This window comes from Neltuma alba, unplaced genomic scaffold (genome assembly GCF_004799145.2).
Source record: "Neltuma alba isolate B1F8T4 unplaced genomic scaffold, ASM479914v2 tig00010744_pilon, whole genome shotgun sequence".
Lineage (NCBI taxonomy): Eukaryota > Viridiplantae > Streptophyta > Magnoliopsida > Fabales > Fabaceae > Neltuma > Neltuma alba.
In genome coordinates, this window is record NW_021635571.1 from 65 (window position 1) to 27,755 (window position 27,691).

A 27,691-nucleotide genomic window follows, 5' to 3' on the forward strand; every position below is an offset into this window, starting at 1 on the left:
TGGAAGATGGTTTTTCTGTTCCTGTTTCAAAAAAAATCTCCTCAAAAAAGTTTTCATTTTTATTCAAAAAAGTACGATCAATTAATCCGTATGCCCTGATCATAGTACCACGCTGATAAACCCCAAAAATAAAATTAATTATGAATTTCTAATTAATAGCAACATGATGTCATTGGATCCACCATCTAACTAACTCGATCGAAGCTGACAAATTTTTATTATTAGTAACAGGTTTCTAAAAAATATTAGTACCATTAAAGAAAATTAATCAATTAATTAGGGATGAATAATCAGAGGTGGGTTGTAAATGACAAAGAACCAAAAACGTGTTGTGCACAGTTGTAGTAATAATGCTTTCTTCACGGAAACCAGAGTGGGTATTATCTTGGTGACTGGGTTGGTGCCTGAATCGTCTATATATCTACATCTATATATATACACAACCCGGTCTTCTTTTTTCTCATTCTTCTCATTCGCAGAAGAAGCTGTGAGATTGTTTTCATCTTCTTCTGGATCAGATCGATCTCTCTCTATATATCTCTCTGTGTTGTTCCTCCATTTCACGATCTCAAGGGAGAAACAAGAATCAAGGGTTTAGTAAGCAGAAGGTAATTGATCTGTTTGTGGGTTTGTTCAAATTACTTCATTTCGTCGGTTTCAACAAGATTTAGTTTTTGGGGCCTCGGGATTTCTCGTTTTGCTTATCTGGGTTTAGCCTGGATTGGTTCATTCCTCTTCTCTTTCATTCGGGTATTTTTGTTTTTCTTGTTCGGGTCTGAAATGGCTCTATTGCTTTGCGTGTGTTTGAAATTGTTCCTTTGCGAGGAGATCTGTTGGCTGTTGTGAGGTAAATTGTCGTAGATCTGCTAGCTAAGATTGTCGTGGACGATTAGAATCTGCAATTTGTCTTTTGTTTGATTTATTTATGTGCATGTACGCGTAGAAACACTACAAGAGCTAAACAGTGGAATAAATGAATTCCATTTGAGCATTTTCGTCTTCTTCTGTGCGAACACCTGGATCTAAATCTCATTTCCCACCGCTTCATGTTATGAAAGCTATAGATCTCGTTCTCTGTATGTATACTATTGAGTGTATGCATTTGTTAATCCCTCTATAAACTCCTCTTTTTCTGCAATATTGTTTCTGCACCATAAATCTTTTTGAATGAATTTCTCAGTTGTTCTCCTATTTGTAGTAAATCTCGTCTGAGAATTTATTCCAACTTGGAGTTCCAATTGTTAAACTTTCCCCCCCCCCCTTAATGTAATTAGCTACCTTGTGTTTATATATATGCTGTTAAGTTGAAATTCTTGTGCCTTAAAGGTTGCTGAGAGCTAGCAAAAATGGTGAAGATTTGTTGTATTGGAGCTGGATATGTTGGTGGGCCTACCATGGCTGTGATTGCCCTGAAGTGTCCAGAGATTGAAGTAGCTGTGGTGGATATCTCTGTGCCAAGGATCAATGCCTGGAACAGCGACCAACTTCCCATCTATGAGCCGGGACTCGAGGATGTGGTGAAGCAGTGTAGAGGGAAGAACCTCTTCTTTAGCACGGACGTGGAGAAACATGTTGCTGAGGCTGATATTGTCTTTGTCTCGGTTAACACCCCAACAAAAACTCAGGGCCTTGGAGCTGGCAAAGCTGCGGATCTAACCTATTGGGAGAGCGCGGCCCGGATGATTGCCGATGTTTCAACATCTGACAAAATTGTGGTTGAGAAATCAACTGTCCCTGTGAAAACAGCTGAGGCAATTGAGAAGATTCTTACCCACAACAGGAAAGGAATCAACTTCTCAATTCTGTCAAACCCAGAATTTCTTGCTGAGGGTACTGCAATCAAGGATCTGTTTCAACCCGATCGAGTTCTCATCGGAGGTAGGGAAACACCATTAGGTCAGAAGGCCATTCGGGCTCTGAAAGATGTTTATGCTCACTGGGTTCCTGTGGATAGAATCCTTTGCACCAATCTATGGTCTGCAGAACTTTCAAAGCTTGCTGCCAATGCTTTTCTGGCACAGAGGATTTCTTCTGTGAATGCCATGTCAGCACTTTGTGAGGCCACTGGTGCTGACATCTCCCAGGTATCACACTCGGTTGGCACAGACTCCAGAATTGGACCAAAATTCTTGAACGCGAGTGTGTGGTTTTGGTGGATCCTGTTTCCAGAAGGATATCCTGAACTTGATTTACATCTGTGAGTGCAATGGCCTTCCTGAGGTAGCAAATTACTGGAAACAGGTCGTCAAGGTAAATGACTACCAGAAAACTCGATTTGTGAACCGGGTGGTTTCCTCCATGTTCAACACAGTCTCTGGTAAGAAAATTGCCATTCTGGGTTTTGCCTTCAAGAAAGACACCGGCGATACCAGGGAGACCCCAGCCATTGATGTTTGCAAGGGGCTGCTAGGTGACAAGGGCAAGCTGAGCATCTACGATCCCCAGGTTTCCGAGGATCAGATCTTCAGGGACCTTTCAATGAAGAAGTTCGACTGGGACCACCCGCCCCATCTTCAACCTATGAGTCCAACATCAGTTAAGGAAGTGTCTGTTGTTTGGGACGCGTACGAGGCAACAAGAGATGCACATGGAATCTGCATCCTAACAGAGTGGGATGAATTCAGGAATCTGGATTACCAGAGAATCTATGACAACATGAGGAAGCCTGCATTTGTGTTTGATGGAAGAAACATTGCAGATGTTCAGAAGCTGAGGAAGATTGGGTTTATTGTTTATTCCATCGGGAAGCCTCTGGATCCATGGCTGAAGGACATGCCTGCTGTGGCTTAAAGAAGCGACATGAAAATTTTCACAACTGTCTGAGACTATTGGCCTTGCATCCAGAGGATTGAGAGACCTGGTGGGTGGGATATTTTTAGAGCAATGTTCCTTTATATGTTATGACAATGTCTGTTTTCTTCATATATATTTTGATCAGCCTTTTATGGCACATGGTAGCTCCTAAATATATGTTTCTAGCTTTAGCTAAACTAAACATTACATATCCTTATTTGTTGACCTGTTTTAATGTAATAAGATTAGTGTAGCTCTATACAATTTAATAATGAAATATCATTTCTTTCATTTTTCTTCATCTGCAGAGTCTCTTGACGTCCAAAAGTTCTCTTTCCCTTTCCTTCTCCCTTCCTGTTTTCTCCACCCGAAGAAATGAAAAAGAATCCTGAAGAGACCGGTGTGTGTGTGTGTGTGTGTGTGTTGAAGGATTGTCATATTGGACTCCTCACTCCTGTGATCACGTACTGTTTTGGATTTTAGTTGTTTTGCAGACAAAATATAAAATCTCTATGGGTTTACATGCTTCTGCAGGGTACATATGATTATTATATTGTATGGTAACACGTGGGAGTTAACCTTAATTTTTTAAATTCCTTTGTTGGTTTAGAATCCCATGCTACTTTCAGCCTCAAATTACTAATTTTTGAGAGAATTACAATTTAGTCCCAAGAAAAAAGATTTAATTACTTAAAGTTCATAGAATAAGTAATGACAAGATTCAAAATTGGGAATGACGTTAGATTTAGACTGGTCATTTGTTATTGGGATTTTTTTATAATTAAAATTTTTCTTAGGATTTTTTTGGTAATTATCCCTTAATCTTTCTCCCTCACAACCTTAAACTATTGATTTGTTTATCAAGGCCAGACATTCACATCTGAAGTTTGACTTGGCTGGTACAAACAAACAAACGTGGAGTTTTTTTTTTTTTTTTCCTTTTTCAATTGTCACTGAATTAAATTAATTGAAAACTCTCACTGCCTTATAATGTTAAAAAATTTCAATTAAATAAACCATTTGATTTTCTATTCCGTTCAAACGACGACGAAACGAATTAACATCAACTTCTGACCCAAAAAAAAAAAAAAAGAATTAACATCAACTTTTCATTTTCTTTCCTTTTTTATGGGGTCTGTTTTTATTGGTTTATCTTGTCTTGTTTTGTCTCTCCAGAGACTTGTTTGCTTTGCATAAAATTTCTCTTTAGACGCAAACTTCTATTAACCACCCCCCCTTTTTTTGGAACCCACCAATGCAATTTAGCCTGCCACTGTTTGATTTAGGAGACTGTACTAATTAGAGGTCTCTAATTCGAGTCTTAAGCACGCAATAATGTAAAATACTTTGTGTTACAGTTTTGTGATTTTGTCTCCTTTTAAAATCTGAATTTATTAAAACTCCTAATTAATTTTCTAATTGAAGTGAGATAGACATAAAATAAAGCTCTCACCTCGATTGTGATAAAATTCTCAGAAAAATAATATTCCATTGTTTGTGATTTTCGAGTAACTCAAAGAAATATAGTTAATAAGATTAGACCAAAAACTCGAGGTATGATATAAATGTATCATCATTCTAAAGTGGGAATCAGGACACCTCTGATAGTATTTTTTTTATGAATGGAAATTCCCACATTTGTAGGAATCATATCTTCTTGGGAATAAGCATCATTGTAACCAAACACATTGGAATCCAGGAACCAAGTGTCGGCTTAACCTTATTGAATTTGTAATGTGCTACTTTTGAGTCGGAACCTTATAACTTAATGACACCAAATATTTCTTTTTAAATTTTTTTGAAGTGTCTGTGCTTTTTTTTATAGTAAATTCTAATATGATAAACTGATTATTTTTAGTACTAGTTTTAGACCCCAGCCCTTTAATTTCATACCCAATTGGCTAATTAGCTGCTTGCATTAGCTTGTGTCTCAAAAATGTGCTTGCCTAAACATATTAGAGAACTACAAATCATAGCCTTTTACTCAAACTGGATATGGCTTACCTAAATTTAAATAAAGGCTGTCCTCTTATCATTCTCTCAATTGATCCTATTTATATATATATATATATATATATATATATTATGTTCTCACTAAAAAACTAATTTCCTCATTTTCTTTCGCTTTCAACTTTCTATTTACTCTTCTGATTCTATTTATAAGTTACTTCTATCATGTTTCACACAGACTAAGAAAAACCTTAAATTTCGTTAACTCACATTTAAAATTTAACAACTTTCTAATTTATTTTTATTTAATACATACTATATTCCATGAAAACAAAATCAATATAATAATAAAATAAGGGTCAAAGTATATATTTATATGAAAAATTTCTCTCTCTATCCTATAAATAGAACAAATTTATTTATTTATTTCTCTGCTATATAAATAGGATAAGAGGAGTACTATCTACAAAGATCACATTGACCCAAAAAAAAAGAGAAGAAGAAAGGAAAAAACAAGCATACCACTTGTAAAAGAATGAATGGTTATATATATATATATATATATATATATTAGTTTATTTGTTTAAGTTGAAGTTATACACAATTCTTTTATTTTCTTTTTTGGCCAAGTTGTCCAATTAAAATATAACAAGTGTATATGTATATATTTTTAGTAAAACATGACATTTATATTTAATGACTTCTTTGTGTTCCTGTCGAGTCACTTCATTCCTTCCCCCTTGAAAGCCTAGAATTTGGAGGCCAGGACACTTCTTCCAAATGATAGTATATCTAAGGAAGGGTAACAGTGGCTATTGAAAGGAAGGGTGGATTGTAGGTGTGGTAGAGTAGTCATGAGTTCTTGAACTGAAATTCACAATGGATGCATTTCATTGTAGGATGGTGGTTATTGTAGAATGTAAGCCAATCTGTGAATTATAAGCCTTTTCTCATTTGAACCTCGCCTTTAAGTTGAAGGCTATATCATCCTAAAGTGCTACTAAATGGAAGGATTTTATCAACGTCCGTGAATAATAAATCATAGCATAGATCGAACTACTGAATTAGAAAAATTCACTGGCCACAAGTCATAGACCGAGTAGGTTGGGCTGAAAACTTCTCTATTTTACATGTTGCTTCATATCCTATTCTTCCACTATCTATAAAATAATTAAATCCATTATTTTCACATGTGAATTTATTCTCCCAACAGCAATTGATATCTCAATTCCACAAGCTTAAATTTAGCAAAAGAAAGGGATCCATTAAGAGTTCCTTTAGTGGTAACCACTCAAAAACCTTTACCGTATACATTTTGGCATATGGTTTAGCTCTAAGGTCTTTCACCTTTGCTAGGGATGCTGGCTTCATTCCCTAATAATAATCATGGTGATACTAAGCAATCACAGTTTCATAAGTAACATTTCTCCAATAAAATGCTTATTGTAGTGATATGATACGTTGCCCATTACACTAGTAATAAGGTTTCTATATTTTTCTTTTTTTTTAAAAAAAAAAGAATCATAATTATATTCATTGTTTCCCATCATTTTAAGCTTATAACATAGCTTTAGCTCACAATAGCTTTTTATACACGCTTTATAATATAACTTAAAAAAACAACTAATCTTGTAAAGCTTACCCCTTGAACTCCAAATATCATATTTTAGGAAATTTCAATAGCAAGTTGAATTTTCATTTGTTCTTGAATCCTTTAAATTGAAATATGAACTCAATTTTTTAAAAAAATTTTTTAGAAGTTTTATAGCTTAGACCATAGAACTTGTGAAACTCCATATGCTGACAACAGGTCAATAAAAAGGATATGCAAATCTAATAAACGGATTATCCAACGATTTGGCCCCCCCAAAAAAAATCAAAATCATGAAAAGAACCCAATGTTATTTCTCAATAATAATCAACTTTAACTCGTCAAATAGTCCATTTGCATACAAATGTAGCCTATTTTACACATACTACCTAAAAATTCATAAATATCAAGCACTTATAGATGTGACTTTCTTATTTATTTGAGTAGGTGGAGTTGTTTTTTTAAAAAGAATAATGGTGATATTAGATTTAACATTTAATTTTAAAAAAAAAAGGCTAGACTTTTTTATCAACCAAACCCATAAATTTTTGTACATACTGCCCAGTCCATGTCACGTTCTAAAGAAGAGTAAGGGCCTACCAAAAAAAAAAGCAAGAAAAAAAGACACCATTGTTTGTGCTCATTGTTACTTCATACGGTCCCCAAGCCACGTCTCCATCACTATGATGAAGAAGTTTTAATCACGTTTCAAACCAAAATGCAGGGAACTTGTTGGATTTGATAAAAGCAACAAAATTGTTACTTTGTCCAAATGTCATTTTTTGAAATCATTCCAACATATATATAGTTCCAAACATATCATAACACTTGTGCATATATGGTCCCAATTAACGATAAATTCTCACATTTTTATGACTTTTTTTGGAAAAAATTTTCTCAATTTTATCTCGTGTTAGTGTTACTTCTACCCAATCAAATCACGATTTTGAAACTACTCCAAAGTGGTTCTAATGCAAGGCTTGCCATGTAGTCCCAAATTCTCAATATATACACACACACACATATATATCTATATATATCACACAAAGTATAATTTTTTACCACATCTTTATCTATAATTGTTTTTACAATCGTGTTTAAAAAATTAACGTTCAATCAGATTAGCCAAAAAGTGATTCAACTAGAGCAGTAACAGCCCTAACGCGCTTATAGGCACCGATAAACTACTTGGAGTTGTTTGTATCATGGATCCAAACGAGGCATATATCATCAAAGTGGAACAAGTAAATTATGCCACCTATTTTTTAAAATAAAAATTAACATAATATATTATTTATTCTACAATCAACATGGAGTAATGCAAGTTATTGGGTGCAAAATATAACCCTACTAATATTTGATGCAGCGAAATAATGTTGGTAATTTCCTCAAGTCAGTTGCTACCATATAAAATGTTATATGCTGCATTTAATCGATGTCCCTTTATATGTATACGCACACATATGGCCGAAGATTTGAGAGATATATATATATATCTCTATATTGTGTGTGTATATCTTTATCAATATGTAGAGAACACCGTATTTTGTTTCCCGATCAACTTAACCACATACTCCTTTGGTCTCAAAAGGTATTTTCATCGCTTTATGTTATAATAGAAGAGGAGTTAAAAACACATTAATTAACGAGACACCAATCTGATGGGTTCACATCATCATTTTAACACCGTTTATGACACTTTAGCAAATTTTAATACTATTGCACCTCTAAGAACTAATATTTTAAGACAAACTAAATTTCAGAAACTAAAATTACTGGTATAAAATTTAAGGAATTAAAATTAAAATGAACCTAAATTTCAGTTATACTATTCAAAAGATATAAATATTATAAGTGAATGCATAAAAAAAATTAGAATTGATGCTTCATAAAGACTCCATATCCAATTCGGTTTGATAGACAGAATGCTTAAAAAAATACCATGTAATTAAAATTAATTTTGATTTTGATTATAAAAACCAATTTCATTTTAATTTTAGTTTTTTTTAATTTCAAAGTAGGAGGAAATGTAGGAGGTTCAGTGAGGGGTGATTCAGTATTTTTATTTTCGTGTTTTGATCTTTGGTCCTTTTACATAATTATAATATTTATAACCCTTCATGATCAATTTTATTTTCTCTAGGTCCTTCACTCTAATTTTCTGAAAATTAATTATACCAACTCACCTATCCATATTGGCGTAAACGATAAAAGTTCTAATTATTTAAGATATACTATTTTTTTCTCTATAATCTGGGAAAAATTAGACTCTGCAATTGACAGAATATTTCTTGTGCCTAGCAAAGCCTCAATTATTATTTTTCTCATTTGGAAATAATTGATATTCTGATATTATTTTTTTTAACTTTTACAGTCTTCAAATTTCTATTTACCGTAAGACTGTACTTTTGAAAATGATTTAAATATAATATCTAAAATGATTTACCATTTACCCATAAAAAGATTATTCCCATGGTAATTAAGATGGTAATGTGAGTTGTGGATAGAATTGCATGATCAATTGGTTTGATTTATTTTTTTAAAATTAATTCTTTAATTTAATTAAACTGAACATGTAACTGATAATCTGATGTACAATTCTTTATATCTTTTGGGGTCAAATTCTCCAAATAAAATATAACAAGTGTGTGTGTGTGTGTTTTTTTTTTTCCCCTTTTAATAAACATGATAGGTGTATTCAATGAAAGTATAAACTTGTTATATTTTCAACCGAGAGCTCTCTCTCTCTCTCTCTATATATATATATATATATAAATATATATATGTTTACTTTAAATTGTTGGTATAAAATATCTTTTTTTAACATGAAATTGAACTAGCTTGTTTGATGGGTGAACTGATCGTATGTTTGGTCCAAAATAATAGCTAAATTTGGATAATATCAAATCAGTTAGTTACTCAGTCGATCTAGTGTTAATTGGTAAATGCGATGGATAATCAATTAGATTTTTCTTTTGATTTTTAATCACATTTATTGTTAACTTTAGTCATTAAAATGTTCTCTGTCGTTACTTTTTAAATCAATATTTTAATATGGAATTGGTAAATTGGAGCTAGCATTAAATACTTTTCCAGACCAAAAGTTGATTAAAAATATATTTCAGAATTGAAATGATATAAAAATATTATAATATTTTTTAAGTATTTGAACTTATTATTTGTACAAGTACTTAAAGAAATGTTGATATGTTTTAATGTCATTTTTTAAAATCCTATTTCACAAATGTTTTTTAATCAATTTTGGGTCTGTAAAGTATATAACATTAGCTTCCATGCACTAATTCCTAAATGAAAATATTAATTTAATTTAAATAGGACTAAAGTATACTTTTAGTCATTTATCATTACACAATGTTTTATTTTGATCTCTTAACTTTAGAAAGTAAACTTTTAGTCCTCTAATCCTACGACTATTAATAAAAAAATGATGATATTGAGCTCTTCAATATTGATAAAATATTACTAAATGCTAACATATTAAGTTTAATTTTCAAAATAATCATGATTGTTACAAAAAATTATCATTTAAGACTAACAATTTTAGGGTTACAGGACTAAAGTATACTTTTTAAGATTAAGGTACTAAATTGAAACCTTACATAAAGCTAAAAGACTAAATATATACTTTATCTTTTAAATAGTATAAAACATAATATCATTTTAGAAATATTTAGGTTACAATCTACTGTTAGTCCTTTAATTTTACAGAGAGTTTTCAATTTGGTCTCTTAACTTTAATATTAGTCTTTAACTCTAAAATTGTTAATAAAAAATGATGACTTTGGGATTTTAAATGTTGATAAAACATTACCAAATGTCAACATATTAATTGTAATTTAAAAAAATCATGATTACTACATAAAATCATCATTTAAGTTAATTATTTTAGGACTGGAGGACTAAATGTATATTTTTTAAAGTTAAAAGAGAATGACTAAATGTATGTGTGTTTTTTAAAGTTAAAAAATTAAATTAAAACTTTATATAAATTAAAAAACCTAATAGTTTAGTCAAACATTTATTAATACATTTAAAACAAATGTCAGGCTGCAAAGTTGCATTTTTATTCCACTCCCTACTATAGAGGCAACCTCAAATTACAAAAAGATTAGGCTGTATTGTAAGAATCAAAATATCAAGAAGCACAATTTCTTTTTTTTTTTTTTTGGCCAAAACAAAGTCCATATTATTGATACTTAAAAAAAGAAATACAACCACTAATAGCCAAAAAGGCCGAAAAAGAAAAACACTCAAAATGACTAACAGAAAAACCTACCACACAAAAACTCACAAAAGAAAAGAAAACCAAAACAAACAAACATAAAGGCGATCAATAGAAAGCCCAATCAGCCAATACCACTTCTATCAAAACTTTGTGCATCAGCAAAATCAGTCGGCTTAGCAGAACTTCTTCTCAACATTGCATCAGTGACCAAGATCCGAGCCAAGGAAGGTGTTGGATTAAAAATCCACCCAATCGGGCACACCTCCTTTCTACAATTTACAGCAACCCAATTTGCTGCCTCATTGCCCTTCCTAGGAGTTAGAGCAATATCAGAAGCACAATTTCGGAACCTATGTTTTTATGCAAAAATAAAATTAAATAAGTTAAGTTTGAGGGCTCATCAAATTCAAGGCATGCCTCTAGATTTTTTTTTCGGGTAACAGTATGCCTCTAGATTTAAAAAGAGAAGGTCATTGACTTCAAGAACTTCAATGCAAATGGTATGGCCTTAGATGTGAGCCCAAACGTTTCTGATCCAATATGAAATAAAGTTATTTGATGATATTTGTCGGAAACTTTTTTTTAAATAAATGACAAAATTTAAATTCATTTGCTAATAGGAAAAATCCCTTAAAAAGATACTTAAATAATTTAAATTTTTATTTGGATTATTAAATTTGTCAAATTTCTAACTAGGTCACATGACTCAGAAAGATTTTAAATTTTATAAAATGATCTTAATACCTCTTTCGTTAAAAACCTAGAAAGATGATGAATTTTTTTTAATCATTTTGGCATTGCGTAAGATTTCTAAATGAGAGAAGCTTGGTATCTACTATTACAAAGTCGAATAATCAATCAATGAGATAAGGATGAATTAGTTTTTATATTAGATCTTTCTCCCTTAATCCTAATAGTTTGATCCTGACAGAAAATTTTTAATTTAAAATTAAAATATATTAACTATGAAATGAAACGTGTTAATTTTTAAGGTTGTATTGTGATAAAATTTTTAAAAAACTTATTATAAATTTTTTATTGAAACAAAAAATTTTAATTTAGAATTCAAATTGTAAAATGGAACATGTTAATTTTCAAGATTAGATGGTGATTAAATTTTATTCAAAGACTATTACAAATGTGTTATGGAGACAAAAAATTATGAATTTAGAATTGAAACATGTTAATTGTGAAATAGAACATGTTAATTGTCGAGGTTGTATTATAATCAAGTTTCATTCAAAGACATATTAGAATTATGTTTTGCAGATATAAAGCTGTTAGTTTATAACTGAAACTTGTCAATTACGTAGTTAAACTTATTTATTTTTAAGATTGTATTATGATAAAGCTTTATTCAAAAATTTATGCAAGCATCTATCATGGAGATAGAAAATTATTAATTTAGAATTAAAACGTGTTAACTATGAAATGAAACATGTTAATTTATAATTCTTCTATTTTAGTTACTAATGAAGGAGGCATTGGAGTCTTTTCATAAAACTTTAAAATACTTCTTTAAGCTATGCGACCTACTTAAAAATTTGACAAATTTAATAACTTAAATAAGAATTCATGTTTTTAAATGTCTTTTGAAAGAATTTTTTCTTGCTTATACCTGGAATCTTCCAATGGAAAAAAAATTCAACACGCTTAACACAACCCTAAAATAACTTACATTTTGAATTAGAAAACTTTTAATTTCTAAATCATAAATAAATAACATGAGTGGAACTAGTCTGTTTGGATTAACTTACCACATGATTAATTTTGCTTAAAATCATATTTGCAAAATTAATTTCCATCAAACTTCATTTTAAGCAACATTGATCCAAACATGCATTAGCTCCTTGTTATAAATTTAGGATAATATCACGAGAAAAAGAGAATTAAAAACTAGAATAATTAGTAAAGCAAGTTGAGATAATAGTTCAAAGATTAGCAGTTCAAATAGAGGTCAATCTAAGAATAGATCAATAATTTAAAATAATAAAATTTAATTAAAATAGATAAGAATACACAGAAGTGTAACATTTAAATAAAAAGGCATTAATTCACAAGTAAATAGAATATTCATATATAAATCACACACAATTAAAAAAAATAGTTAATAAAACACAAATATGATGGACTGTTATTTTATTTTATTTTTTAAAAAATTCAAAAAGATATTATTTTAAACTCAATAATAAAAAATATATAAAATATAACCCCATCAATCGGTTCAAAACACTTAACCAAACTTATTAGAAAACTAGTTCACTAATCTGATATGCCAAATGAAGTTAGGTTTTCATGCCATTAAAAAAGAAAAAAAGATAGAGAGGTTACACGAGCCACACTAAAAAATTGGTCCCACCATTTTTTTTTTTCCAACTCCTAAATAGGAGAGGCACTAAAAAGTTTATTTATTTATTTATTTTTTTTTAAAAAAAACAACATGGTGATGTTACAACATAGAGTTAGGAGGGTGAGTGTTTACAAAAATCACAATGCGTGAATGAAGAAACATCATTTTCAATAAGGGGCAAGCAATGGAGAGCAGCTCCAAACAATAATGTTCGGAACCACTGACCTTTCACTTGTTTCATTGATCATACACCTTTAAAGCCTCCAAATTTAAGGCACTTTAGAAAATTCTGGTCTACACCACATGTTTGTGTCTTTGCCTAATTTGACATAAGAATTTCACATGTAGATTCAATTTCGTCTATCCATTTGCATTCATGTGTTAGAAACTATTGCTAGTCTAGAAATTTTGCCAACAAAAATACATATTTGAATCCACGTTAGGAGAAGTGTTTAGTGCTTCACAGTGACTAAAAAAAGCTTCATGTGCTCAATTAAATAAAATAATGTAATTATGTTTTTAGATTTTTGTAAATTATTTTTTCCTTCTCGTATGTGATTGGATTGCCTTGAGATCTCAACAAACAACAAATCATTCTAATCTAAATAAACAGCGAAGGATTCTCAAGGAAGTACACGTGTGACCAATCCTTGTTTGCCCTTTTCTGAATCCTTTCCTTCCCCTCCATGCATGGAATTCTCCTCCAACTCCAACTCACAGCAAACTTAGAGAGATAATAAAATCAAAACAGAGAAAGGAATTATGGCTTCTGCTTTAGCTCCTTTGATTTTTCTTCACTGCTACTACCCATCCTTCTCTTCAAAATCTGATCTTTTCATCCCATACCCACCAAATTTCTCAGCTCTCTGTATACTTTCCTGGAGTTGAATATATATATATATATATATATATATATTAAAAAAAAGACGAAATCTTAGCGGCCTGTCCTCTTTTTGTGGGTCGGATCTTGTACTTGTAGAACTGTCACATCTGAACACTAAGGTGATTCTCTTCTTCCCGATGATCAGTGGTTCAAAAGCAAGAAACTTCGTGATCTGTCTCTTATGAGCTCGATCTGGATTCTGAGTTTTGTCCATTGCTTCGTACAGCAACCATTTGATTTTTGTCCCCAGTGAGAAATATGGTTATAAAATATGTTGTCCTCGCTGTTTTGAGATGGGTAATACTGCAATAGTTTTCTGATCTTGTTATTTCTTGTTTTCTGGGTGTGTGTGCATATATATATATATATATTCTGAATTAGATTCTTCAAGTCAATCAATCAATGGAGGAGACGAGGAAGTTCGTGTGCAAGTTCTGCAACAAGAGATTCCCCAGTGGGAAGTCTCTGGGTGGTCACATTAGAACCCATATGAATCAACATTCAAGCAATAAGGCCATTGCTGATTCTAGAAAGCTCGAAAGCAATGATGTTGATGATGCTGAGAGAAAGAAGAGGAGGAAGAGAGATTTAAGCTCATCAGATTATGGCCTCAGAGAGAATCCCAGAAAAACGAAGAGGTTTGTTCATAATCATCCCTTCTTCACTTTACATCATAAGGAGAAGTTCTGCAGAGAATGTGGGAAAGGATTTTCTTCTTTGAAAGCTCTATGTGGTCACATGGCGTGTCACACTGAAAAAGTAGAGAAGCAGAAATTTGCAACGATGGATGAAGCTCAATCTGATGCTGAAACTTCTGATCCAGATGATTTGAAGAGAACAAGGTTCATGACCCTTAACAATAATAACCCAACTTCTTCTGCGTCGGGGGTTGAACAAGAAGAAGAAGGAGTAGAAGAGGTGGCTACTTGCTTGATATTGTTGTCCAAGGGTTTTTATAGCCACAAAGGTCGTTTTGATTTGGACAAAGAGTCTAATTCTGATAACTATTCTGCAATTTTAGCGGGCAAAGCCAAATCACACTCTGTTGATGCCAGAATTGGTGTAGATGATGCTCAGAATAAGGTTAAGAACTCTGTTTATAATGCTTCTGAGATTGTGAAGGTGGGAAAGGACAAGATGAAGCTGAAGTTTTCAGATTCTGGGTATTCCAGATATGGTTCAAAAAAGGAAGATTCAAATGTTTCGATTCATGGGGTTTTCAGGAATGATGTTTTTAATCGACCAAAAGTGGAAGATGGGTATGGATTTAAGGATTATGATGATGTCTTTGATGAACCGAGGAAGATGATGATCAACAACAGATGCTACAGGAGCAGAAACGATGAGTCCAAAAAACTAGTGTTGGGAAATTCAGACAAATTCGATTATTCATTTAACAGTGCCAAACAAGAGTATCCTGGTAACAATTTGGATGATCAAGTTTCCTACAAGAAGAAGAAGAAAACTAGTTTTCCTAATCATGAAGTCTACAACAAAGACTCATATGACTCAGAATCATCATATGCTAGTGCTGAGAAAAGCACAGACAGTACTGATTCTGATTCTTTTCCTTGTTCTTATCAGAAGCCTAAGAGCAGTAACAAGGCCAAGAAGAAAGTGATGAAGAAGTCAAAGAAAACAAAGGAGCATGAGTGCCCAATCTGCAACAGAACTTTTAGGTCAGGCCAGGCCTTGGGAGGTCACAAAAGGTCCCATTTCGTAGGTGGATTTGAAGAAAACAACAACAGTGGATTAATAGTCCGACAAGAATCTTTGTCTCCTTCTGGTTCTCCTTCTCCTTCTCCTGCTCCTGCTGTTGTTCCTTGCCTGATTGATCTTAATCTACCTGCTCCTCCTGACGAATAGGGTAATTTTTCATCATTTTCGAGTACCTAATAGTGTCTGGACTGAATTCTGAGAATCTTTTGTCATTGTCCAATGATGAAAGTAATTGGAAATGTTCAGAAAGATTAATGGGTAAATCTTTTTCACCTTTCGGTATCTGCTGGTTTTGTTTTTCATTTCCTTTTGCTGCAAATGTTGAGTTTAACATTCACTGAATCTATGATCTATCTCCATAAAGAATTTTTGTCTCTTCATTTTTCCTTTCTACTTGTGGATGCATGCTTTTTTTCTTTTTCTTTCCCAAAAGTGCTTAAATAATACTCTATGTATGTTGGATCAAAGGTTTCAGATCTCACTGGTGGGGAACTTTCTGAGAGGCATAACTATAGAAACAACTATTCTCTTTTGCTCAGTTTTTGCTTCCATTATTTTTAACTTGTATATTTCCCATAAAGCCTTCCCCTTTAAACCCCACTCAAACTTGATGCCTACTTGTCCTTAATTCTCAAAAGAAAAAGGGAACCCCACATGCTTTTATAAGGCACTTCATTGGTTGAAGTAAATCTTAATATGTTTTGAGGATGAGCCAACATTCTATCTTGATAAAACCCAGTGAAGAGTCCAGAGTCGAATAAATCGATAAGATTAAATAGAAAAGAGTGTTACTTTTAAAGTACTTCAGGAAACAATAGAATACTCTAGAGAATGGCCAATTGATAAAATCCCAGTTGGAAAAAGATTGAAGCAGCTAATTGATATCCCTTTTCAAGGCGGCACTCAAATCAAAATGGACGAGTATCTTATTAAACAAATTCTTCTTATATGAGACAATATCAATAGTTGAAATATGTAGAAAAAGTTAAAACAATTTGAGTAACCCAATGTCAACTTCAATATCATCCACGAGATGCAAAAAAAAATAAAAATAAAAAAAATCAAGAATCAGAGTATTACGGTTTGATAAGCATGCATTTGACCTTCTAAACCCTTTTCCAAACACACTCTCAATTACTTGTGACTTACATCCAACTTGAGAATAGAGGTTGAACATAGTGGTTAAACAGATGTTGTTTGGTCCAATTTAGGAACAGTAAGAGAATGCCACTTTATTTCCAACATTAGATTCCAGATTGAGGTCAATCTATATTGTATCCGTGACATGTGCACAGCCTAGGAAGCCTCAAAAGTCTGCGATGAGAAAAGAGGAGGCTGCTGATATTGGTTTGGTTCAGAGACTTATATAGTAAGGAATTTTTTCAGTGCTCTTTGGTAATTGCTGATGTGAGTCATTGGGATTGAAAAGCTGCTGGGAAAGTAAGTGGTTGCGCTAATATTCTTGATGTTGAAGATTTGATCTTTTGGGATAATTAATGGTAACAAACTTTATTTATAACACAGATCAGAATGTTGAATATTGAGGTGGATGAAACTTGTAAGGTTGCCTAACACTTGAGGTAGCAATGTAGTACTAATAATTCTGCTAAGAAAACACTAATCTGCATCAATCATCATAGCCCTTTTTACTTTAACTTAACAGCACCTTTGTAGAATATAACTGTACTTAGTTGTCCAAGTTCTAATAATTTTCCTTCTATTCTGTAACTTACAAATTATCTTGTTCATACTTCATAACCAAATATTTCATTTTAAGAAAATCCGTCTTTTTATTTTTTATTTTTTAAAAAATCATTTCTCCCCTTTCCTCGGCTAACCCTTTGCTTCTTCCATAACAATATTATTTTAATATTATAAGGGACTGTTAAATTATATGATATTACTTCTGTTTTTTATCGACAAACTACCCTCTTTTCTTCTGTTTTTTATTTGTGTTTCTTCTCCACTGGTACTATTGTTAATGACCAGTGAATAATTTCAATTTAGGAGGTGTTTCGCTATTGCCAAAAGGATTTTCTAAAAGCATTTTTTCACAAATTGAGATAAACTCCTTTATATATTTACTTCGTATATCATAAAATCATTTTTAAAGTCATAGTTTGGTTTCTATCCAAACACTTTCTTAGTATCTTTAGCACTGACGTTAAATTTTGAGGACGACCAATTTCATATAAATTTGTATATTTTATAATAATATTAAATGGATGGTCTTAAATTAAACTGCATAATTAATTTAAATTTATATAAATCAGATCAAATTAAAATCTGAAAATAAGAAAATAAAATATATGAAAACAATAATTGTCATCAACTCGAGGAGACTGTTAATGTAGAGGCTACAAATAAACTAAATTAGATATTTGTAATTCAACACTTTTTATTAGACATGTTAAAAATAGTCAAAGCTATTTTTTATATAAAGATTTGTACGGGTATATTGCTACTTTGAATCAGCAAGTTAGTTATCTTAGCCAATTAATAGAAATGATATCTTTGTAAATTTGTGTTAAAATCTTGTTGAGAGGATTGCGGTTGGCTAAGTACTTTAAGTTGGATTAAAACTTAAAAAAATATTTTTAATATTAGAGGCTCAATATCAATCACTTAATTCATTCCAAGTTTGCTGGTCAAATATGGGTTTGAAGAGAGAAAAGTGGCTAAAATTAAGGTAATTGATTGAAGAGTAAACTGTTTAATTTGTTTGCAATAATTAGAATTATCTCATGAAAGCAGTAGTAATTGTCAAAGTTATGCTCTAAAATTTCTGAGAGTATGTCATCTCGTGTTCACATAAGTTGGACAAGTTACTTGTTTCTATTTGACCAATAAATAAATATTTTTAAAACTTCTCAAATTAAGAAATGGGGGAAAATATTTTTGAAGGAAATATTATTCTTCTTCCGAAATCATATTCCTTAGACTTTCGTATGCAATAATAGATGAACCGATCATTTTTAATGGAACCAATCACGGGTATGTTTGGATTGTGGGCGTGAAAAGTGACTTTTATTTTATGTGATTTTTGTAAATATAAGTTAAGATAAAATTCAGTTAATGTAATATGATTTATATTTGGATTGATTTTTATAAAAAAAATTATTTTGACATATTGAAACTTGTTTGGATGATTAATGAAAAAGCAAGTTTAGATATAAAATAACTGAAAATGATATAAATTTTGTTATAATGGCATAATTTTGGGAGAAATATTAAAATAAAAATTATGAAAAAATAGAAAATTTAAGTTATAATGAAATTTTTTTTGAAAACTCAAATTTAGATATAAAGTGACAGGAAATGACATTAATTTTATTAAGTACCTATATTCATATATAAATATATATATATTATATTTGACGAATATATGAGAAATTAAAAGTATAAAAATAAAGAGTTAATTATTTATTATTAGAAAAATTATAAACACTAAAAAATTAGATATATTTAATGTGGTTTTTATATACATGACTATTGAATATGTTTTATTGTTTCTTTGGAAATTTTTAAAAATTAATTGAAAATTAACTATAGTTATCGATTGGGTTTGTAGTCGACTCTCATCATTAAATTTCATTAGTTATTTTTTCCTTCTTAAAGTACTGTTGTAAATATCAAGTTATTGGAGTATTTTCAAAGAAATTTTATCTTTTCTTTTTTTATAGAGCAAGATGGATCTCATTTTTTCTTTGTATCTCTTGTGGATTATTTTCTCGTAGGAATGAGCTTTTTTCTCTAAAGGCGTGTTTGAGATTACGTTTGAACCCTCAAACATGCATCCCAACCGGAGAAGCAAGAGACAGATTCAAAAATGATGTTTGGGCCCATGTTGAGATGTATTTGACTTCTGCCTTTGAATGAACTTATGCAATAAGCTCAATTAATGCTATTTTTTTTCGGTGGAAGGAGTGTTAGAGGAATACCGTTACATATATACACATACATTTGTATGATTTCTAATTTATATATATTTAATTAAATATTTTAGTATTTTTTTTAATTTTCTTCTAATAATAAATTAAAAATTTTAATTATTAATATTTTTATTTTCAATACTTCTTTTAAAATGGTCACATTATATATATAATTTCTTTTTAATAACAAATTAAATTTCTTTATTTTTAATAATTTTATTTTTATTACTTCTTTTAAAATGGTCACATTATATATATCTAATATTAGATATGTACTATTTAATAAAATTTATGTCCTTTTAAGTTATTTTGTATCCAAACTTACTTTTACATTTATTATCCAAACATGTTTCAACTTCTCAAATTAACTTTTTTACAAAACCCAATCCAAACATAAATCATATCATACTATCTGATTTTTACTCAATCTGACTTCTGTAAAAATCAGATTGAAAAAAAGTTATTGATTCCACTGCTAATCCAAACACACCTTCAAAGCAACATAAAATAGCTTCACTATCACTTCACAGTAGAATCAAAAGTTCATTTGCATAAATGCTATACCAAAAAAGTACTTCTCCCTAAATAACCCTACACTGTGCTTCGCGCAATTTACTAAGTGTGTTTTTCACTCCAAATGGAGATCCAAACGCTCTCTTATCTTATATCGTGTTCAACCTCTCCTCTCATTCGCTTGGTTTATTTTTTGGCGGTGACATGAGATCCATTCTCATTAACATCTATAATTTTGTAAATAATGAATCTTAAATAAATCTATAAACTGTAATCATCAATTCCCATTAGGAAAAAAACTTAGAACAAGTTTCTTATATTTATTATGTCAAATTTTCTAATAATACATGTCCATGTGTCCTTTTTTGTTTTATGCGAATTTATAATAAATATTATTAAATACTAATATTTTAAAAATATAACACATGGTTATGTATAATTTGAGAACTATATAATGTATGTAAAGAATTTGATATAAGTATTGTTCTTCTCATTATCATATAAGAGAGTCTAAGGAATATGGTTTCAAAAGAAAAATAATACTTCCGTCAAAGATGTTTTCCTCCCATTTTTCAACTTGAGAAAAATCTGGGAAGAATTCAAAAAATATATATTTAAATTTTAAAATATTTTTATAGTCATTTTTTATTTAAGATTTTAAAATTTTAAAGATATTTTTTTTGAGATTCTCTCAAAAACTTGTGTATGTACTCTATCTTTACAAAAGAAAAATGGTTTTTCTTTTGGTGAAAATCAAGGGCCCAAGCCCAGCCTACACCCACAATATCCTGACCCGCTTCTGTCGAGTCCGCATTACATGTTGAGCCCATATGGCGATATGTGGGAACCAGAGGCTGACTTTTAAACGACGTCGTTCAGGTGTATCCCCAAAAACAGCAAACGACGTCGTCCAGATGAAACAGACCAATCTCACCTGCTAACTGTAAAATGATCATAGCCATTCACTAATAAAATAATAATAATGATCAGGGACTTTGGGTTTGGATTGTCTCTTCGCTTCAGTCTGACCCAGCGCTGTGAAGACGAGATGCGCATGGGCGAAAGGGTAGATATGGAAACGGCGGTGAAACTCCGGTGACTGATGCATGGTGGCCTCAGGTGATTAACGTTTGCATTTGTAGTGTCAACAGAACTCGTTTTCTTGATGAAGCTTTATACAAACATAGCTTGAATTTTCTAATTTGCTTTCCTATCGCATCCTCTTTCGGTAAGGCTCAGTCGTTCTAAATTGAACTGGATCGTTTTTGGGTTTCTATTTCTGGGTAAGAAAATCCAAATGAGTGGGATTATTTGTGGTATTTACCCCTCGTCCTCTGCTATTCTGTTCAGTTGCTGCCTCCTCCCTCCTATTCCCATTAAGCTCAGTATACACTGTAACTAAATAAGGTTACTTCCTATGTCAATGATGCCGTATTTTGGTTTTGCTGGAGTACCTATAGATCATTCCTTATGGTATTGTCCTTGGCTAATAATTATATCAGTTCCAATATCATCGTAAAGAGCTAATTCAACATTAGATCAGAAACTATTCACACGTTGGAAGGAACGCTTAGCATTGTTCACTTTTTCTTGGTCAAGACAGCATTGTTCACTTTATCATAAGATGGTAATGGTTGGGAGTGATTGTAAAATGGCGATTTTGGGGTGTCACAGTGTATGAATTCAACAGTGAAGCCAGGTTTGGCTGCCTCGGTGAAGGACAATACAATAGTGTAAACTTTAAAGGGCGAAGCCACGTTTCCATTAAGTGGGGAATTTGGAGGATGGAGTATGGAAATGGCCTATCATTCTTTCACTAACAAAAACTATGCGTTTAGTTGATGAGCTTCTGGTGCTCATATATCCGCTGAGCGGGTAATTTGGACTCGCCTCCACACCCATACCTCCAGCCACCCCCGGTCCAGACTCCAACCACCCAGAACCTAACCAAAGTACCCTAGATCTGAAAATCTGGTTCTAAGGCAGTTAAAAAACCAGCCCTGTTGTCGCCCCTGTTACCATTCAGGGTGTATTTGATCATACAATCTGATGTTTTTGTCAATTTCAGGAATGTCCTCAAAGTGGAAAGGCGACAGAAGAGGAAATCTCTGGCTTTGCTGGTAAGCAAATAGGGTTTACTTGACAGTGAAAGAAATGTATTCTTTTGGTAGAAATTGCTTGAAACATGGTAGCTGCTCCATTAGAAACTTTTTGAATCATCTATGCTTTGCAAACTCATTTTGGCAACAATTTCATGAATCAGCTTTGCTCAATAGTCCCATTGTACAAAATTCTAGGATTACTGTTTATGAGACTCATAAAGTTGGACCCTTTTCCCAAATCTCTTCTAAAACAACTCCAGCCCTGCATGCGCCCTCTTGCATTGCTTATTATTCAACCAAGCCACCTTCAAGGTCATTTCGAAGAAGAGCTCGTAAGAGACTGTTAAAATCCTTGAAGCCTATTCTAGATCAAGCCCAATTTCAATTGGCCTTGTCCCAACTTTCCCCAAGGTTTACTCCTGAGGAACTCTGTAATGTTATTACTTTTCAAGAAGACCCATTAGTTTGCTTGGAGCTCTTTAATTGGGCATCACAACAATCCAGGTTTCGGCACAACACCACCACTTATCACATAACCATCCAGAAGCTCGGTGCGGCACAAATGTACCAAGAAATGGATGATGTTGTCAATCAAGTGCTTGCAGTTCCATTAATTTGTTCAGAGGCACTTTACAATACTATTATATATTATTTCACAGAAGCTCGAAAGTTGACTCGAGCTGTCAATATATTCAACCACATGAAAAGTAGCAGAAATTCGAATTGCAAGCCTTCTATCAGAACCTATAATATCCTTTTTGCAGCACTGTTGAGCAGAGGAAGCAACTCTTACATAAATCATGCGTATATGGACACTATTAGGTGTCTGTTTAAGCAGATGGTCAATGATGGGGTAGAGCCTGATATATTTACTTTAAATTCCATGATCAAAGGTTATGTGCTTTCTCTCCATGTTAATGATGCGCTGAGGATATTCCATCAGATGGGCGGGGTTTATGCATGCAAGCCTAACTCTTTTACCTATGATTATTTGATACATGGCTTGTGTGCGCAAGGAAGAACGAAGAATGCTAAAGAGATATGCAATGAAATGAAGACCGCAGGCTTAATCCCAAGTAGTAAATCTTATAATTCACTTGTCAATGCTTTGGCACTTGGTGGAGAGACTGAGGAGGCAGTGGAATATGTGTGGGAGATGACTGAAAATCAGAGGTCAGCTGATTTTATTACTTATAGGACTGTACTGGATGAGATATGTAGACAAGGAAGAGTTCAGGAGGCAATGAGGTTATTGCAGGAGTTTCAAGAGAAGAACCTTGTGGATGGGGGTGCTTACAAAAAACTTCTTTATGTGCTGGAAGATGACTATGGGAATTGAGTTAGCAGAGTTGATCCAGGTACTGAGCTGCCTTTCTTTTATTGTTATATTCAGCTTATCCTATGTAAAATTATATTTATTTTCAATGTTCTAAGGATCATTTCATCATATCTTTTTGATAACATGTGTATAGCAGTGCACAAACTACATATATAGCAGATTCCTTTCTATTTGGCACTTCATGTAACTGGATGGTTGGGTGGCATATAATATAACAGTTTTTCTCCTTTATGCCTTATATGATCAATCTCTTGTCAAAATCTGGGGTAATATTAGTTTATGTACTCTATATCACTAGGTTTTAGGTAACAAATTTTCTTTTGTTTTTTTTTTTATAAGAATGGGTAGGTAATAAAGAGTTATATGGGCAGAAGCTGCTGATGACAAGTAGTTCTCCATTTTCCCTAGAGAAGCTACATCGGTGTATTGATTGTTCTTCAGTAATTCAGTATCTTCTTTGACCTCTTAGATACCAAAATAGTTGCATCACACCTCCATGTAACCTCAAATTACTGAAATTAATGATTAGCAATCTTTTTTCAAAAATTTCATTGCTAACAGTTAAGAAGGTTTGGTATTAAAATATGCATCAGTTGGACCTATTTGATTTTTGTGTCTCGTTCATGCGGGAGTATTCCACAACAGCATTATTGCTCATGCAGGGTCTGATTATACCAAAAAAAAAGGATTTCTCATTGCCTGATGCATATTCAAAGCAATATTCCCTTGGTTTATCCCACACCCTGCAAAGTTTATTGATCAAGATTGAATTGAAGGTGATGAAAGCAATTCTCAGAACAAAGTTGATGTAAAGCAAAGTTAAACTGTATAAGATAAGACGGTTCTGGTCTTATATTTTGGACCACATCAGATCAGATATTTTATGATAAGTTGAGAGCCCCATCCTACCATTCACTGGAAAAGTTTCAGTTTTATTCATGGCAGACTGGATATTGCCTTGATGCGAGATCCTTTGGAGGAAGAAAAATTTGGAGAACGGTGATGCAACATGCAAATATGGTACAAGGCGATTAGTATTTTCTGACCCTCCAAAAAGTGGAAGTCTCATTGATCCCAAGGTGCACAATAATATGCTGATTGCTCAAAAAAGGCTGGCTTAAGTTTGCAATTTTGTCCAAGCTGTACAGATCTTTGTCTAATTGTATGCTTTAGTTATCACTTCTTTCCCTCATTTTGCAAGTGATGACCTTTGATTTTTTATCCATCTTTGTTGAAGTGAAAGTTTCACTCTAAAGAAATACTACCTCTAGTCCTTAATATTGGTCTCTAGTCTTTAGTGTTGGTAATTAACATAAAAGCTAATTTGATATTCAATTTGATCCTAAATATAAGACTTCAATTTACTTTGTCTCTTATGTTTATCTATTTTTCTAAAATAGTTTTTGTAGTAGTTACACATGTTAAATGTTCTATCAAATTATGACTTTAGTTAATGCACATGATTAGTAAGGGTATTATAAGGAAAATAGCACCTATTTATTATAAATAATTAACTTAACAAACTTTTTTAATATAGTCAATATAATCAATTAGCTCTTATATTAAGAATCGGAAGTATTATATACATAATATTATTTTGTTGAAGTGAATAATTTTCACTGAAAGCCACATATAGCTGAAGAAATATGTCCATTACATTCCAAATTTAATATAAATACAGGGTAAAATCTGAGCAATACGTTGAACTATGCTAGATTTATTTTTTGTAAAATGATGAATTGATGATTGAATTTGAACTCCAGGGTAAGTGTTTGTTTGGAACCATCACGTTACTCTTGAACCAACCTAAAGAAGGTAATTCATTAGGTATTACTAATGTCCCATCTTGTGTTGTGTTGGAGAACATGACTCAATAACTCCCTAATGAATATAGAAATATCATCATGTTGTGACTTACAAATAATATTACATCTAGTCCTAAACTAGGATTTGAAGTAATATTATTTGTTACACTATAAAATAGATATTATATTTATGACCGCAAGTAGTATTACTAAACCATTGTTTGAAAGAACTTGAATGATGAAAACTTATGTTAGCCTAACTAGTGTCTCTCAAGAAACAAAAAACCGAACTAGATACCAAATTGATTGAGGTAATAATTCAAGGGTCAATTGATCAGATTGGAGTCAACTCATGGTCAAACCGGTCATATTAAAATGATATAATTTAATTGAAAATAACAAAATATAATTTAACAATCACTAATAATAAGATATAAGGAAATATAACAATAGTTTGATTATAACAATAACAAAGTACAACAAAATTGAGAATTTTGATCTCTACGATTCATTAATAACTAAAATTAATAATCATTGATACAAAAATCATCATTAAAATTCATTTCAAATCTACAGTGACTGAATATGAGAAAGAATGAGAAAAAAAAAAAGACTAATAATAACATAATCATTCAAACCAATTCATACCGGTTTACCCCAGTTTAATTGGTTTGATACTAGTTCAACTCCTGCCTGGTTTAATGCACGAACCAAACTGGATTATTGGCCGGTTTTTTAAGTTGAATCGGTCAAATTCAGTCCATATTTTTTTCTTGGTATCTCTTAAAGAGTTCAAAACAACATGATTCGATTCCAAACTCTTTAGACAGAGTAAAAGATGGTCCTGGTTGTTTGGCGGAAAACTCTTTGATCTTTCATCTCTTTCTTATATATCCCAATTTCACTGTGAAGTAACTTATCCTTATAGGAAAGAAAATTAAGTTTGATGCTATCAGTGACAGTTAACACGTCATTTCAAATTCGCTCCTTCAAGCTTTCCAATGAGTGAGACGGGAATATAGGGAATAATGTCATCGGAGGTCACAGTATCATCCTTGGTGAGTCGCTTCAGAAGGTAGACATTTTGTTTTGCTAGCAACAGGTAACAAATCCTCTTAATAAAGACAATCCTGTTTGAACACTAAATGTGGACATACTTCTGAGTGAGAATTCAAATTTTAGTTCGTCGTATTATGAGGAATTAATCCTTTCTGCTAGACCTAACTTTCATTGGCAAGACAGAATTATCCACAATCCATTTAGATCGTGGGCTTGGGCTACGCAGCCGACCCAATAGCTACATTTATTTGGGCTTTAGTGTTTACTTTGGTTCTCACCCTTCTTCCCATCTAGCTGTACAAGAATAAGTAAGACCTCTAAAGTATTTGAATTTGATCCATAATTTACAACTATTTTTCAATTGATTTTTAAAAAAATATTTACAACTGAACGTTCAAGATTTACAAACTATTCTTTTAGACTTTGCGAAATTTTTATAATTCACTAGGCTAATTTCTAAGTGATCTTTCAAGGTTTTATAATTGAGCTTTCAGGGTTTACATCTCAACTTCCGGAATTAGCAATTAAGCGATATTTGCCAATCACATAAGCACATTTTCGACTATTTATTTATTTATTATTTTTAACGTTGCTCCTTCTCCGTAATTTATGATTTTTTGTGGTTGATGCAAATGGAAAGAGAAGAAAAAGATGAGTGGAACATGATGGCATTTGAAAATAATTAATTTTCTTTCTTGTTCCTTACGTGTCATTCTCCTATTTGTTTCTGAAGGGAAAAGCACTCACTCCAGTGCTTAATATAAAACGCATTCGAAAAGTTAGATTTGGTCTTAAATATAATATTTTAATTAATTTTGTTTTCTGTATTTATCATTCTTCCCCTAAGCAATTTATTTAATTTATAAATTGACTTATAATCTAATGTTATACACTGACACTAGGATATTTTGAAGAGATCATGTTATATTTGTTATATTTGACTAATTTACTTCATTCTTTTTATTTATTCAAATTAATTAGGTAGTTTTTATATTGATAATCGGGATAGTATATTGGGCCAAAAAAACAATTTTTTGTACCCCGGAAAGCAATTTTTTATCCATTCAATTTCTTGTGTTGGTTTTGCAACTTGCCAACTTGGCATGATTTGTTTGTCAATATAATAAATTATTTAAGGAAAAAATATCGCCTTGGTTATTTTAAATAGTAGTATTCATTATTATTCTAGCTGTTGGAATTTTTAAATGGTTCAAAAGTATGTGATGGAAAAATAATTTTTAAAATGTGAATGTGTAAGCATATCCTAAATAAACAATTATTTATGGCAACAAACAAAAATAGGCATGATTCACGCTGCAACATTAGCTTGAATTAAATGCAACAATAATAATTGATATTGGTGTTTACAGGGCATGGGAAGTTGTGGGCCATTTGATCGAAGGTGCGGT

General features: G+C 31.9%; 3 protein-coding genes across 6 annotated transcripts; all 3 read left to right on the plus strand.

Moving 5' to 3' along the window:
• Nucleotides 1-464: 464 nt before the first annotated feature.
• Nucleotides 465-2,984, plus strand: LOC114758709 (UDP-glucose 6-dehydrogenase 1-like). Its single transcript, XM_028947797.1, is given in 3 exon segments — nt 465-608; nt 1,327-2,144; nt 2,146-2,984. Coding segments are annotated over 2 exon segments (1,443 nt in total). The 5' UTR covers nt 465-608; nt 1,327-1,346; the 3' UTR covers nt 2,791-2,984.
• Nucleotides 2,985-14,159: 11,175 nt separating this feature from the next.
• On the plus strand, nt 14,160-15,692 carry LOC114758707 (uncharacterized). Its single transcript, XM_028947789.1, has one exon. It carries the CDS (start codon nt 14,216-14,218, stop codon nt 15,677-15,679), a length of 1,464 nt encoding a protein of 487 aa, XP_028803622.1. The 5' UTR covers nt 14,160-14,215; the 3' UTR covers nt 15,680-15,692.
• Nucleotides 15,693-21,034: 5,342 nt separating this feature from the next.
• On the plus strand, nt 21,035-24,782 carry LOC114758706 (pentatricopeptide repeat-containing protein At2g27800, mitochondrial). 4 transcript variants are annotated; one of them, XM_028947787.1, is made up of 3 exons: nt 21,051-21,096; nt 22,046-22,097; nt 22,584-23,665. In XM_028947787.1, the coding sequence occupies exons 1-3, from the start codon at nt 21,084-21,086 to the stop codon at nt 23,416-23,418; spliced, it is 900 nt and encodes a 299-aa protein (XP_028803620.1). In that variant the 5' UTR covers nt 21,051-21,083; the 3' UTR covers nt 23,419-23,665. The 4 variants fall into 4 exon arrangements, with proteins under 4 accessions (XP_028803617.1, XP_028803618.1, XP_028803619.1 ...); XM_028947784.1 differs by adding an exon at nt 24,349-24,782 and having other exon boundaries at nt 21,035-23,437; XM_028947785.1 differs by adding an exon at nt 24,364-24,782 and having other exon boundaries at nt 21,035-23,437.
• Nucleotides 24,783-27,691: the final 2,909 nt, after the last annotated feature.

Coding starts and splice junctions, on each gene's coding strand:
- LOC114758707 (XM_028947789.1), top strand. CDS start 14,216: ATGGAGGAGACGAGGAAGTTCGTGTGCAAGTTCTGCAACAAGAGATTC.
- LOC114758706 (XM_028947784.1), top strand. CDS start 22,132: ATGTATTCTTTTGGTAGAAATTGCTTGAAACATGGTAGCTGCTCCATT.